Source organism: Lichenostomus cassidix, chromosome 14 (assembly GCF_008360975.1).
Source record: "Lichenostomus cassidix isolate B80296 chromosome 14, HeHo_3.0, whole genome shotgun sequence".
NCBI lineage: Eukaryota > Metazoa > Chordata > Aves > Passeriformes > Meliphagidae > Lichenostomus > Lichenostomus cassidix.
In genome coordinates this window covers 2,341,296-2,355,624 of record NC_139495.1, presented here as the reverse complement: position 1 = coordinate 2,355,624, position 14,329 = coordinate 2,341,296, and the positions used below count along the sequence as shown (strand labels likewise).

General features: G+C 43.4%; 1 protein-coding gene across 4 annotated transcripts in view; it reads right to left on the bottom strand.

Annotated features, from left to right (window-relative positions):
- Positions 1–14,278, bottom strand: part of TOM1L2 (target of myb1 like 2 membrane trafficking protein) — a 55,710-nt gene extending 41,432 nt beyond the window's left edge. For all 4 annotated transcript variants that reach the window (XM_085074417.1, XM_085074419.1, XM_085074420.1 and 1 more), the window contains exon 1: positions 14,137–14,278. In XM_085074417.1, the coding sequence (XP_084930543.1) occupies positions 14,137–14,188 (52 nt within the window). In that variant the 5' untranslated portion in view covers positions 14,189–14,278. The remainder of the gene's footprint in view (positions 1–14,136) is intronic.
- Positions 14,279–14,329: the final 51 nt, after the last annotated feature.

Here is a 14,329-nt window from a genome sequence, read left to right as displayed (position 1 = left end):
AATTCTGACTGCTGGAAGCACTGAGGGCAGCTATTCCAGCTGAATGATGACAGGACCAGGTAAAAATCCTCCCTAAAAGTCCATCTATAAGTACCAATAAGTCTTTATAGTGCTGCAGAATGGTCTTGGGAGAAAAGGCAAAAGGGAAAGTTAAATGTGGCACTTGCTAGAAATAACATTAAATGAAAACAACACAACTGCTGTTTTCTGTTTGAATATCAGAATCTCATGAATGAACAGATCTTTGTGTTCAGAGAAGTCACAGCTTTCTCTCTTGGGTCTTCTCCAGATGTTGCTTCAGAGATTCTCAATTCATACACTTGGGACAAATTACACACACAAAATCATCTTCTATTTATGCAAGAAACATGGACATCAGGGCACCCATTAGAGACATCCAAGCCCAAAAAAGCTCCAAACCTGTCCCCTCCAACAATGTTTGGTGTTCAAATAGCATAAAACATCTTGGGTATCACGGCTGATTTTCTTTTTTCTTTTTTGCTTGGAAGTTCAGAAGATTGCAGATCTTAGATCTTTGTCTTGTCTCCTAACAGTCCACCTGCCTACCAGCTGTGCTCCACCACTGAAATTAGGGAATCAAACAGTCAGATATGTTATATTTCACTCTGCATAACAGGGATCAGAAGAAGCCACAGTATCAGCAGGTTTTTGCTTCCATACTGCTGGTCCCCCTCCCTTCAGTGCAGTGTTGCTCTCTCAGAAGCAAGAGGCATCAGCTGAGGGCAAAAGCAAAATGCTTTTATGGACTGGGCTTTCAGGAAAAAAGCAAGAGTTTTGCAAGGCAATGCAAACCAGACAAGATTGCTCAAATGAACGAGATGATGACATCTCTGAACAGTAGGCTATAGAGCTGTTTTACACTTTAAAGCATCATTACATTTTGTGACTGCAGTTGTCTCTCTTGGATTCAATAACTCATAAATGATCTGCACAGCACCATCAGTGTATCTGGGGAAAGACCATACAGAGGCCATGGGAAGGTATTTCAGCTGTCCAAGCAAAATGAAGGTAAGACCAAAGACCCTGAGCACTCACAAACCTGCTGAGTTCAAGGCATCTCACTTGGGAGACAGAGACACACTCAAATAATACACTTGGATACTCCAGGACCCAACAGTCTATTCCTGTTTCTCTATATTTGCTTTCAGAAAGACAGTCACGGCCACTTAGACATTATGGTAACCAACAGGAGGATTGTTCCTTTTTATCAAAACGCTCCTATTAAAATATAAATGTGACTCATTCAAAATTCAAGATCAAAACTCAACTCTTGAGTGACTTACTCATAAAACCCTGCCAGCTTCTTTGTTAGAGCGCGCAGCTCCAAGAGCATTTTTCAATTAGCCACCTCACTGCTCCAAGTCCTTTTTCTACATTCCTTATTTCACACTGCTCTGAAAATGCTGAGCTTCACACTTCCAAGGAAAAAGCCAGTCAGCTAGAACAAACGGGCTCAATCTGAATGGCAAAGAACTACAGAAAACGTGATTTGGGTTGGACTGCTGCAGCACTGGCCATCCACTTGTCATGACCAGTGTGATTTTTTCACTTGGTTTTTAGCTACGCTCACACTGAAACTCTTTGGGATCAAGTCATTTATCCTCCATTCATTGTTTTGCCAAAGTTTCTGATGCTGAATAAATGAATAGTTGGTAATGGCTGCAGAATCTAGGTTCAAATAAAATAACGAGACACTGTGGACATGCACATGTGCAATCCTAATGAGTATTTAGCTCGAGTGCTGCTGGAAGGCACAGCAGTAAACTGGGAACTGTCATTCTCTCCAATTAACTTTCAGGTTTTCTTCTTTTTGAAGGTGCCACCCAAATGCCAAACTTCCTCCAACCTGCTCTCCAGATCACACGTACCTGCGATCAGGAATATATAGCACATAATTACTGTGCCTTTTTAAGGACCTCATGGTAGCCACAGTCTTGCTACAACATTCTCATGATTTAGATATGCTGCAGAAAAAACATCACCCACTATCTCCCACAAATTCAGCCTCTTGGAAGCAGGAAACTCCAGGTGATTAACTGAGCATGGCTGCACTGCAGTTTCAGAAGCAGAGCAAGGTGAATGGATTAAAACATACTAAACAACTATTAACAGCTGTACAACAAAGAAGACTTTTCTTTCATACTCAGACCAGAGCTTCACCACAACAAAAAGAAAGCTAAAACAGAAAGCCTTATAATAATATCAGAGCAAGCAAAGGAGCATATCAGCATGACCTGCTCAGTTTATCACATCTCAAAGGTCTCGATACATTTGCAGGGTGTAAAACCAGCCGGACCTTCCCGTCTGCTATTGTATTGCACAAAAAAGGCCTGGCAGGAGAACCTGGTCCAGGCAGCTTCTGTACTCAGATGTCTTTCATCTCAGGCAGAAATGGTGGCTTAGTCACAGTCCTTAAAAGCATTTGGAAGCTGGATCCCAAGCAGAACGGTGTGTTTCTATACAATAAAGACTTTTGTTATGAATCTTCTCCCTGAAGTTCCCCCATCAGCAGAAATTGTTGCTGCTGACAGCAAACTTCACTGAATGACATGTGTACGTAAGTTGCTCTCTTCCAAAACAGATGGCAGAGAGACAGTACTGCTTCTTTAAAACACAGTGAAATCCATCTGACTTCTCCATTCCATACAGTTTCAGAAACAAAGCACAGAAAAACACCTTCCTCCCATGCCCTGACACTCATTAGAGCTCATGTTGACCCATGTACTGTAAATAGCCGTCCTTCAGAGAGAGGTCATACACAAGCAGCTCCCAGCTCCATCAAGCCATTTGCATGATTCAGAGGCACTTTCCCCCAAAATTCAGTCTGCACTGCACGTTTCCTCATCACTTTTAGCAGTGACCTTGGCTAGATTCCCACCTCGCTGCCAACTCACCATATTTAGATGATGGTGCTACTTTACGATTGACAAACAGGGTCCTGCTCACGTCAGGAATCGATACGCCAGAGCCTTCAATCAGAAATGTCAAAGCAATTTTAAAATCTACGCCCTGTATTAATGGATTTTAATGGATTTGAATGGAGATGTTTGATTTACTGTAGGGGAGCAACAAATCAATGGTCCTTTATGACATGTCACATCTCGTGACAGTGTCCCCTCGTCCTGTTGTGTCGGGGGGATGATGACTTGCCCTTCACAGACATCTGTGATCTATTAGGCAACACTTCCAGTGGTTTAATATCATCACACCCTGAGTGTCCATCTTTCTTCTCTGGATGAGAAGCATGAAAGCATAAATTAAAACCTCCTGGGTGATGAAATGGTCTCCTTCAGATTTGCCTTTTCTAAATTTAACTGTGACTGCTGCGATGTGTCCCTATGATTCTGTGTGGGAGAATTTATCAGCACGGTGTTGTTAAAACAGGTCAGTGCATCAGGATGGTTACCCAAATCTCCTCCTCCTTTGAACACTGTCCAGCAGCCAGTGTTTTATAACAAATTACATCAATATTTAGTAATTTCTATAGCCAGATTGTAGATGGTAGCCTACCACTTGCCAATGAGTTTTCATCCTGTTTTAGTTTCTCTATGGAATTTGGATGATTGGAGGGGTTACCTCATTCCTTATCTTAGGCTACCAGTTCCTTGACAGAAAATCTCAGGTGCTAAAGCACTGACATTCTGCAGGAGTAACATCTGTTGATTAACACTAGAAATAGCAGATTTCTTAACAGTTGAGTCTTTAGCTCTCCCTCACCAAGAAATCCCCCAAAATAAACAAGGAAGCTGAAAAAACCCATCATTTTCCAAATACCCATTAGTTGCTGAGAACTACTCACACAGACAACCCCAATAATCCAAAAACAACGATGGCATTATTTTTCCTAATGCCAAAGAAAACAACTGCAAAAAAAAGAGCAGACTGCATTCATTTTATTACCCTTAATTTACGAATCTGAGAGAAAAGAGCAGCTGAAAGTAGGAAAAGCAGGCAGAGTATCACAATTCCATATCCCAGCAGCACAGCATGCTGTAATCACCATCAAGAGCAAGGCGTCCTGATCTGTGACTATCTGTCCCATTCAGGACTTCAATAGCATCCAGTAATTACAGGTGAGCCCAAAAAAAATGACTTTATGAAAAGTTATGGATGATCAGTGTGTCAGTGAGCTATATTTGAAATCTATCAGCTCTTGATGGCCAATTTTGTACTACATGAGTAAAGCAAGTTCTAATAACTCACTTGGGACTTCACTCCAGTACTTACAAGCTACGTGCTTTTCATATTCATAAAACAAAACTAATTGCCTTTCATGGATGAAATGTTCTAAGAATTTTTAATCCACGTCAGCTGCAAACTCTAAAAATCCATCCCCGTATATTTCAAACTCCCCCTCCCACCTGCTCACTTGTAACATGTTTGCTGCAAACAAACTATGCTGCAGAGAGAATCATCATGTTCCTACATTAGTATTATTTGTATTATTTTTTACAGGTTACTCCAAAAATCTGTTGCCCATAGTTTCACATGCTTAAAATAAACTGAAAACGCTATTTAGTGAGGGGGAAAAATAGGCAAAATCTCCCATTCCTACAAGGAGGCAGTTACAAGTTTACTCCTTCGCTGCAGTGTGCTACACATGATTTTTAAGCAAGTGTTCACACGTGATAATTAAAATGTGTTACAAATGAAATGAAGCAACTCTTGCAGTAACTATTCCACGTGTATGCTCCCACACCCAGCTCTCCTACAAATCTACAACTAGGAAGGTGAGAAGTATGTTCTCTGGAAAACCACAATTATCCCACCACGTGTAGAGTGAACTAGACAGAGGAGTCTGCAGCTTTTGAGGGTTGACACCTCGTGTTTTCTAATGTGAAAGCTTCAGTTTGCTTTTCAATTTTTCAGCCTTCCCTCGCACTGCTCTGCAGGATGACCTGGGCAAGAGGCAGCAAGCTCCAACCCCATCCCAATTCTCCAGTATCTCCACAGCTTGAGGACCAGAGTCTGGAATACCCTAAGTGTTTTCACCATGGGAAGAGAATTCCTTTTGCCAATGCTGTGGTCACTGAAGGGCTCCATCGCCAGCTGCCCATTCCAAGAAGCCAGGCTTGCTATGCCTGCAGAAGCTTAATGGATAAGCACTTCCAAACAATCTCCTCAGGAAACCCGAGTGCAAATCAGGCAACAGCAATAACAAGATACATGCGTGCAATCCCATCTTGGGGGCTGCGAAATGTGGATTTCTTGGTCTCTAATAACCCTACTAAAAATTCTGTTCCATTTTTACAGCCTGTTTCTCATGTGCCACTGCTGTAGATAAGCCTGGAAAAGACTGATAAATAGAAAATGTAAATACCAGAAGTTTAGGTCAAGTATGCAAATGCCTATTTCTGAGACTGTCATTTTAGTTTTTCTTTAAGTCCCCATTCACTAACTTGTGTTTTCTAGGCACATGATTTTGTAAATTCTTCTGTCCCAATCCATTTCACGTTCTGCTGAAATTGCCTGTATTACATCATACCATTAGTGTGGCAAAATTAATAAAAATGTAAATGTATCTGGGACTGCAGTGTAATTTTGGAAAATAATTCTACTGGTTTAACTGTCTTGGATGGTTAAAATTTTAACTAGAACACAGATTTTGAGCAAGGCTTACAAACACTTTGGCTTATTTGGCTAACACGTGCAGCAGGAAAGCAAACCCCAGCAATGAAATAGGCTGATCTGGTGCAGAATATGGATGGGAGGATAACTTTCCCAGTGGGAACACATGCAATCTTCTGGAATCTGCAGAGAACCATTGCTTGGGAAAGCTATGAGGGACAGCAGCCTGCCCTGGTCACTGTGACCAGCCCAGTGACAGAGCTTCACCAGCTCCAGCCGAGGTCAGCCTCTCCTGGGCATTCCCTCCTGTTTCTGGGTGAATCTCGACTTTCTCCACTTCCTTTGGGTTTCATGTTCATGCACACTGTGCACGTCCTTCCTCTGAGCCCAGCAGCAGCTCCCTAAGCAACCAACAACTGCGTAATGCTGCCTGTAATGAAAGGGAGCCTTTGGAGGTACAAAGGCTGAGCGAGGCTGCACTGCTCCAGCTCCCTCCTGGAGATCACCAACAGCCAGGAGATGATTCTGCAAACCAGAATCCAAACTGAGCTTTGCTTTAAGGAATGGTACACCTGAAATAGCTCATTACCCACAGCAAGACTCCAGGCCAATACCCATTAAGGAGCCTGGTAGGAAAAGGGGGTTTTCTACTCACTGGCTATGCCAAGTGGTTGGCATGGATGGGGATTTAAAAGGCAGTTTTAATTATAGTAGGTAAAACCCACAGATGATCAAGCTGCAGTGTCAGAAAACCATCAGAACTGAACACTGACCCGTTTGGGTTGTTTGCTGAACTTTAATCACTTTCCAAGTCTGACAGCTGCTCAAACTTAATTGCTCATTACACTTGTAAATAAAAACTGATCTCACTCTCTGATTAGCCAACCATCTTATAGTTGCCATAACAACTTCTTGTCTAATAAGTGATTTCAGATTTACCATTATTTGTACTAGCAGAAAATTTCACAAAGGTCTGAGTTCGCTCTTTTCAGCAAAATACCCTTCTAATTAAAACCACTGAAAATCAGTAGAGAAAGGGCAGCTCAAAGATAATGAAAAAAACAAGCTATTTACTACAACAGCTCAAATGTGAGCTCAGAGGAACGCAAACCCAAATACATGCTGCATCCAGACCAACCTCTACATCCTACTATCAATCATCTTATCATCATGCCTATATCCCATAACAACTGCTCAGGAAAATACCAGACAGTGTTCAGGAAATAACTCGGGTCACAGTGTGGAGATGGATTTCAAGACTCACTCCAGATGAAATATTCCAACAAAATTTGCATATTTTCACTCCCAATCCTTAAATAAGGAACCAATTAACTGGTGAAAGACTTTACACTCTGTTAACTGATCGGAGAGGTTTTTGGTGAAAACTGAGGAGTCAAGATGCTCAACAACTTGTATAAAAGAGGGAAAAGTGTTGAGCCCAACAGATGTCCATTGCTCCAACTACAGTCTAGGAGGTTTTGAAGGAAAAGCTCCAACATAATATCTCATCTCTGGATCACTTCAGTCAAAACCTTACTACAGGCAGGACTTTTTGGACAAAACTACTAATTAAACCTTTGCAGATAGCTGAAAAAAATTATCTGTATTTCAGTAAGTATTTGGTCACCAAAGCTTAAGTAAAATGCCTCTATTAAATATAGATGTATTTATTAATTTCAGAAGACAAAGCTATGAAATATCTCTCACCTGTAGGCCCAGAATATCATAAAAACTTTCCAAAATTTGCTGGCAAAGCTGCTGAAGTTTGCAATTTATTTAATATGCTCAAGGTAGCTTTTTGTGTTTATAGGCAAAGAAAGACACCTCCTTCCTTCCAAAAGGAAAATGAATGCAGAAAGCTATAATTGAGACAAAATAATTTTTTTAAAAAAAGTCAGGAAATACCAGATTTTTTTAATGGACTTTCTGCATTTACCAAGCCAGGATTTTTTTGTTATTTCGGTCAAATACAAAACCAGTGGTACTTCTTGCAGTAAGTGTATCCCATGAAAATAAAGAGGATGCAACAAGTTAACAATATCCTCAACATTCCTGATCACATTTGGGATGCAACAAAATCTTTCCTGCCCTAAAAACAAGAAACCAGTGCTCTGCAAAATTCCTGGGATTCAAACACAGTTTACAACATCAATCTGTGCCTTCACTTTGTGTATGTTTTCTTTGATCGGAATTTGAACAAAGAATTTCTTCCCAAAACTAATTTAACCCAGAAGGTTTCCGAGGACCAGCTGGGGAACAGGCTGCCTTAGTCTCAAGGAATAAGCAGGTTACAAGCTAACCAACTTATTCAACAGGTTTCTTCTGAATATCTCCTCATTTTTGAGTCTCCTGATGCTCTCTGAGACTACACTGAGCTGCCAAATGCTGTGAATGAAGAGATACAGGAGCATGGGTAAATAGTCCATACACAGCCATGCCAGGAATTGCTCAAACACAGACAGGGCATGGATTTTTTTCATCTTTAACCTTTAATTTTGAAATGAGGTAATACATTGTGGAGCCCAGGCCCTGCAGGTACAAGGCAACACTTTCCTAGGGAAGGATCATCTCACCAAAACTTCTGCAAGAAGTCCCTCCACTGACCATATCACTGGGGATACCACAAATGCCTTCACCACCTTCAAAAATTGTTAATTAAAAACTCATTGTAGTTTATGAAATCATAGGAAAGTCTGCCTGCCTTAAAACAGTTCCTCGCTAAGGAAAACACACAGTACTTTTTTGTGGGGAAAATCGTTTTGGATGAAATATTAAATCAGTTGGAAGGGTTTGTGGGGATTTTCTGTGGTTTTTAGGCAAGCATATTTTAAAGATGCAGTTTAAAAAAATCTGCTGAGTCCATGAACAGAGCAATAACAAACTGGAAACAAGCTGTCCTCACTCTCACATCTAGATGGCTATTAGAAGCATACGGAATATACATTTAAACGTACCATGCTGAAAGAGATAAAACAGCATTATCCAAAAATACATGTTATAATACCTTCATGAACTACAATCTGCTTTTGTGCCTATAAAATAAATCCAGTCTTAGTAACCCAGTATTAAATGGTATTATACTAATTACCCAGCTTCACACGTGTACGTAGTTTCTCCAAGTTGCCAGATTCATGACTCAGTATTTATTTGCTCCTTTAAAAGCAAAGATATCCATTTTCATATTTCATGGAGATTTTCCTTACAACATAATCCATTGTCATGAAGTGAAAGCAGATCCAAATAATCTTTTAAAACTAAAAGCACTTTATCAGGCTCTTTTTGCATGACAAGCACAATTCTGAGTGAGCAGTGGGGGGCTGGATTTCTAATAACTGACCAGCAGTACCTAGAAAAGTACTTCAGCTCTGAGGAGAGAACTTCTTGTGCCCTTTTCTCTGCAGGCAAAGACAAAATTCATCTTTTTGATACAGCAAGAAATATCACTGCCACCTTGTACTGAGAAAAGCTTCCCTTAGAATAGAGTACAATGCTTCCATGGTTATGGGTAAATGCAAAAGACTTTTTATTTTATTATAAAGCAATGAATGAAGAGAGAGAGGATTCAGAGCCCAACAGCAGACTGCAAATATGGTATTTTACTGGGACCACATCCTAAGATTACGGTGTGCACTTTAAGCACTGATTTCTAGCATTGGGGAAAGGCTCGTCTTTAAAAACAGATGTTTCACTTACAGCACAGCAAAGTAGTAAGTTTACTCTGAAGGGAACTTAGGGAAATTGTGGACAAGAAAGCCTGGATTAATGTCTCCCACAGGACTACCATGGGCTGCTGGCTCTAATGCATTTCTCTGTTGCTGCATGTAGCCATCAACTCATTTATTTAGGAACCGTTTTTATTCGAAGACTCATAAAAATCTTAGAGATATAAGAAACCTGAAGGAAAGGGCTCAAGTGCTTCTTATGGAAAGGAAAATAAAAAGGTGTTTTAAACCCCCTTAGCTGAAGCATTTTCCCATTAAAAAGAAAAAAAAAGGGGGGGAACAAAACAGCAGCTCTGAAAACAGGCTGTATCCACCATATATATTATCAATTTAACAGCCCTGAATGGAAACTGCAAGTGCTTTGATAAAAATCAATTGAAAAGCTGTCTGCCTCACTGTTGCTTCAATAAAGTGCCTCTGTATCTTTTGCTGAAACCTTGTTTTTGTAGCCTCCTTAAACAATACTCTGTATTAAATCACCACAGGGTTCCTCCTCCAAAAACAGGCTCCAAGGCAAGTGCCCAGACTGGCACCATGCATTTAAACTTCCCTTCAGCAGCAGGGACCAGGGGTGTAAACCAGCAGCACATGATCCCCACTCCCAGCCACGCAGGACACCTTCATTGTTAAAAATTAACTTTCAAGTCTCAGTGCACCTAATTCAGGTGCTGAACCTTTATCCCAGAGGTCTTTGCCTCCAGGTCAGGTAGATTTGGGGCTCCAGTGAGAAGAGCTGAGTTCAGCAACACACACAGCCCTGACCAGAGCCTGACCAAAACTGACCTTGATGCCCCTGTCCACCACCCTGTGAGGAGCCCATTTCACACCTCACTGCCCCAGCTCAGCCCTCTGCACCTGTGGGAGGAGGGCAGCAGCAAAGCTTGGTTTGGATTCAGCACTTTCCTGAAGCCTTTGCAAAATTTACAGAGTAAAACAAAAAAAAAAACTAAACCAGGCTTTTCCTGTGTCCTCACGTGTAAGCCATATGGCCACTATCAAACAAGCAGAATGGCCAAAAAAGAGTCAGCAGCACTCCACATTCCTGTAATTCAATCAGCTTTAATCGTTGAAGATGTTTTCGCTAACCTGCAGCAAGGGTATTTGTTCTAATAACCTTGAATAGAGTGGTGACACTTTAAAGATGGCTCCGTTGAACAAAGAAAGATAAAAACGCAATTTATGGCTGGATGGTGAATCTCAAGGCAAATTCCCACTACTGTAAATTGCAGCTTTTTCTCCAGGCCAATCCCTCTCCATACAGCCAGCACTCTGTCAGGGCTGCTTTACTGCACATCTTCCTTTACTGCTCCTCACTGCTCGGGATATTCTTCAAGATAGAATTTACAGTAGTGATTGGAAAAAACAAACAGGTCAGTCATAAGAACTGGGCCAGCACCCAATGCCACAAAGGACCTCCTCAACCTCGATGTATTTGGCAGCCTACGAAACCAATGGCACCCAATTCCACCCTCTAGACTCTTACCAGCCTTCAAAGGCCTTCTGAAAAACACCTCACAAAACCTTTGGGAAGTACTGGATTCTGCTTCAAAATCCTGGGTGAGATTTTTGATTTATATGTAAAATGATGCTATAATCTCCCTTCATGGTAACCTCCAGGTAAAAAGCAATATGTAACGAAAATGTTGTTTTAAGTTTAGGAATCTCTTGGGCACAGCTGCCTGTCTTTTACACAACAGCCCCACCAAAAACCACCCACTCTTCTCAGGAGAGGACCTTCATGTAGACACAAGGACAGTTGAGTGTCCACAGGTCAATCAAAGCATTACAGCAAAATTAGGTGTGGTTTGTAATTAGTGTCCATGGTGATGGTTTATGTTGCTTCCGCTATGCCACCACTGAGAATTAAAGAGAGGGTACCATATAAGCCAAAAATCAGGCAGATTTCAGCCATGATGAACCTGGCTGCCATTTCAACTGGCACTTTAGATGCAGGAGACTCTATCCATCTCCATTACAAATCCTCTGAGCTCATCCTAGCATTACTTTCCCACATTAAGCAAAAGAGTTAACATAAAAAGCCTGCCTAGCTACAGACATTATCCAGATAAAGAGAAGAAAAGAGAAAATCCCTTGTATTACCTCTCTCAGCTCTCGCCAAACCTTTTCTGACATCTTTGTTCTTTCAGACCTGGCATTTATCTGCAGATATTGCAGAACCCTAATTAAATCCTCACGTGAACCTCTGCTACTTCCTGGCAGGGAACATACATTCTTGGTGTGCCGATGGACCTACAGGATTTTCTGCACTTCTCCCTTATGGTGAGTGTTAGGCCTTGCTTGAAAACATCACAACTGTGTACAACACAATATGTTTAAACAGAAATACAAAATTATTCCGTTTCTTTCAAAGAATGAAGAGAAACATAAGTGAAAATTATATTCCACAAGCTCATTGGGAAAACAAACTGTGGAAGCACTGGGCAAATAGCAGTGTCTGAGAACAAGGCATGCTTTTGTTTTACTTCTGTCTCAGAAAGGGATAACTGGCAGCGATAGGAGAAGCAGAAAAATTTCTCTTCCAAAATAAAATCTGCAGTTATCTCTTCCCCCTGGGAGTAAAAAAAACATTCTGAAAGTGCAGCTGAATTTTGCATTAAGGGAAGCTGCTCACCTAACCTTATCTGATGGAAGCAGCTCAGTGTTCAAAGCCTCAAAGTTGGCAGCAACTGCTTGTTCAGCGAGCAAAGGGATGTGAGAGCTGTGAAAACCTTTGCACTCCAGAGTTAAAGAAGCAGAAGGCTAAAAAAGCAGATTTTACTGCTCCTTCCTCCCTGCCCCCCAACAATCCTTTAAACCACCAACTGATGCTAAAAGAAGCTGCCAACAAAGAGAGGAGAAATTGCTGCCTTCCCTTCCCAGGATGACGGCAGAGCCCTGGCCCAGCAGCAGCTGTCCTGGCAGGGGTGCTCTGATGGCCAAACACAACAAAGCCAATTCACTCTAAAATCACCTTTCACTTGAGCTGTTCTTGTTATTCTCCTCGGATTCTCAGTGCTTCTCTCCCTCAGCAGAAGAAATAAACACCCCAGATGGCTGAGGATAAACAGCAAGTTATACATATGCTCCATATAGCCTGACAAAGAGAGCCCAGCCATGCTCAAAGCACAGCTTGAGGCTCATCCATGCAAGGGCCTTTTACCTCGACCAGGGGGTGTCCCTGTACGTGGGGATGAGAAAAGGACTATAAAAGAGTTTTGAGGACATGAGCAGATACTCTGCAAAATTTTCTCCACCATAATTTTCAAATACTTCCATCATTCCATAAATCAACATAGAATATCTATAGGCTCAACTAGTCATGGCTGTATCACAGAATGGTTTGGTTGGAAGGGACATTAAAGATCACCTTGTTCCACCCCCAGCCATGGGCAGGGACACCTTCCACTATCCCAGGTTGCTCCAAGCCCTGTTCAGCCTGGCCTGGGACACTTCAGGGAGGAGGCAGCCACAGCTTCTCTGGGCACCCTGTGCCAGGGCTTCATGACCCTCACTGGGAAGCATTTCTTCCCAATATTCCATCTACCCCTATTCTCTGCCAGTGTGAAGTAGTTTCCCCTTGTCCCATCACTCCAGTCCCTTGCAAATAGTCTCTCTTCATCTTTCCTGTAGGTTCCCTTCAGGTATTGGAAGGCCACAATTAGGTCATCCCAATACCTTCTCTTTTCCAGGCTGAACAATCCCAATTCTCCCAGCCTTTCCTCGCAGGAGACATGCTCGACTGAGCATCACCTTGGCTTTGGGACTGCCCGCCCTCCTGCACTGCAGGAACCTGAGCCAGCCTGTTCCTTCCCACCGCAATGTCAGAGATCTTAAATTTCTTCAGGGCCCAAGAGAGGAAAGCAGGAGTCACTGAGAGCCCACTCAGCTGAAGTGAAAACTCAGAGATACCAAACTCTGCATAAGTGACGCCCAGGCTTTCTCTCTCTTCTTTGCCCCAGCCATGGCAACCCAGATCAAAACAGGAGTAGCCATGAAAGAACACATCTGTGGGAGGGAGGCAGGGAGTAGCCACAGTGGCCCAGGGAGGCCTTTACTGGCCACGCAGTGAAAGCTCACTCAGAATAACCTCCTAATGGCACCAAAGCGTTACCAAAACCACAGTTCAGGCTCCAGGCTGAAAACCAAGTGCATATTTGTGTCTCCAAACCACATCACCCCCCTGCCCTCTCAGAAGTACAGACATGTTTCAGTGCTTTGGGAAAAGCTGATCACAGGGTGGTCTGGAACAGGACACTCAACTGCAGGAAAAGGAGTTGGGGGATGCAACAACTTTATCCATTTCGACGTGGAATCACTCTCTTCCCATGGACAACAGCCTGCCCAAAGTCCCCCTTCTCCCCCAGCCCTTATTTGCCCACTCCACCCTTCACAACCTCACCTAACCCCAGAGCCTCGCACTGAGGCCTCCAGCACTCCTCAAACTCAAAAGCCTTCCAGCACCTCCGAGCCTCCACCAGCCCTGGAATCCCTGCTCCCCAGAGACCCTCCCGCCCCTCCAGAGCCCCCCGACAGCCCCCGGAGCTGCCTCACCACCCCCGGATTCCCCATCAACCCCCACCGATCCCCACAACCACCGAACACCTCCACTGAGCCCCGGAGCTCCTTACCGAGCTCAAATTTCCCCAACGAGCCCTCCCAGACTCCCTACCCACCGCTCCCACAGCCCCTCACAGACCCCCAGACCCCCCAGAGCCCCTCACCGACCGCACAACCCACCCCTCCCTCCAGCCCTCCTCTCTAGCCGGAGCCCCTGCTTCCTCCCCGAGCTCCCCCGGAGCCCTCCGCGCTCCCCAGGCCGCCGTACCGAGGCTCTGCCCCACCGGGGTGCTGAACGGGTTCCCCAGCAGAAACTCCATCTTGGGATGACAACAAACAGCGGCCCGGCGCCCGCCCCTCCCTCACCGCGCCCTGACCGACAGCCGCGCGCACCAACCACAGCGCGCCCTGAGCGCCGTGTCCCGCCTCCCTGCGTTCGATTGGACAGCGGCCGGACGCGC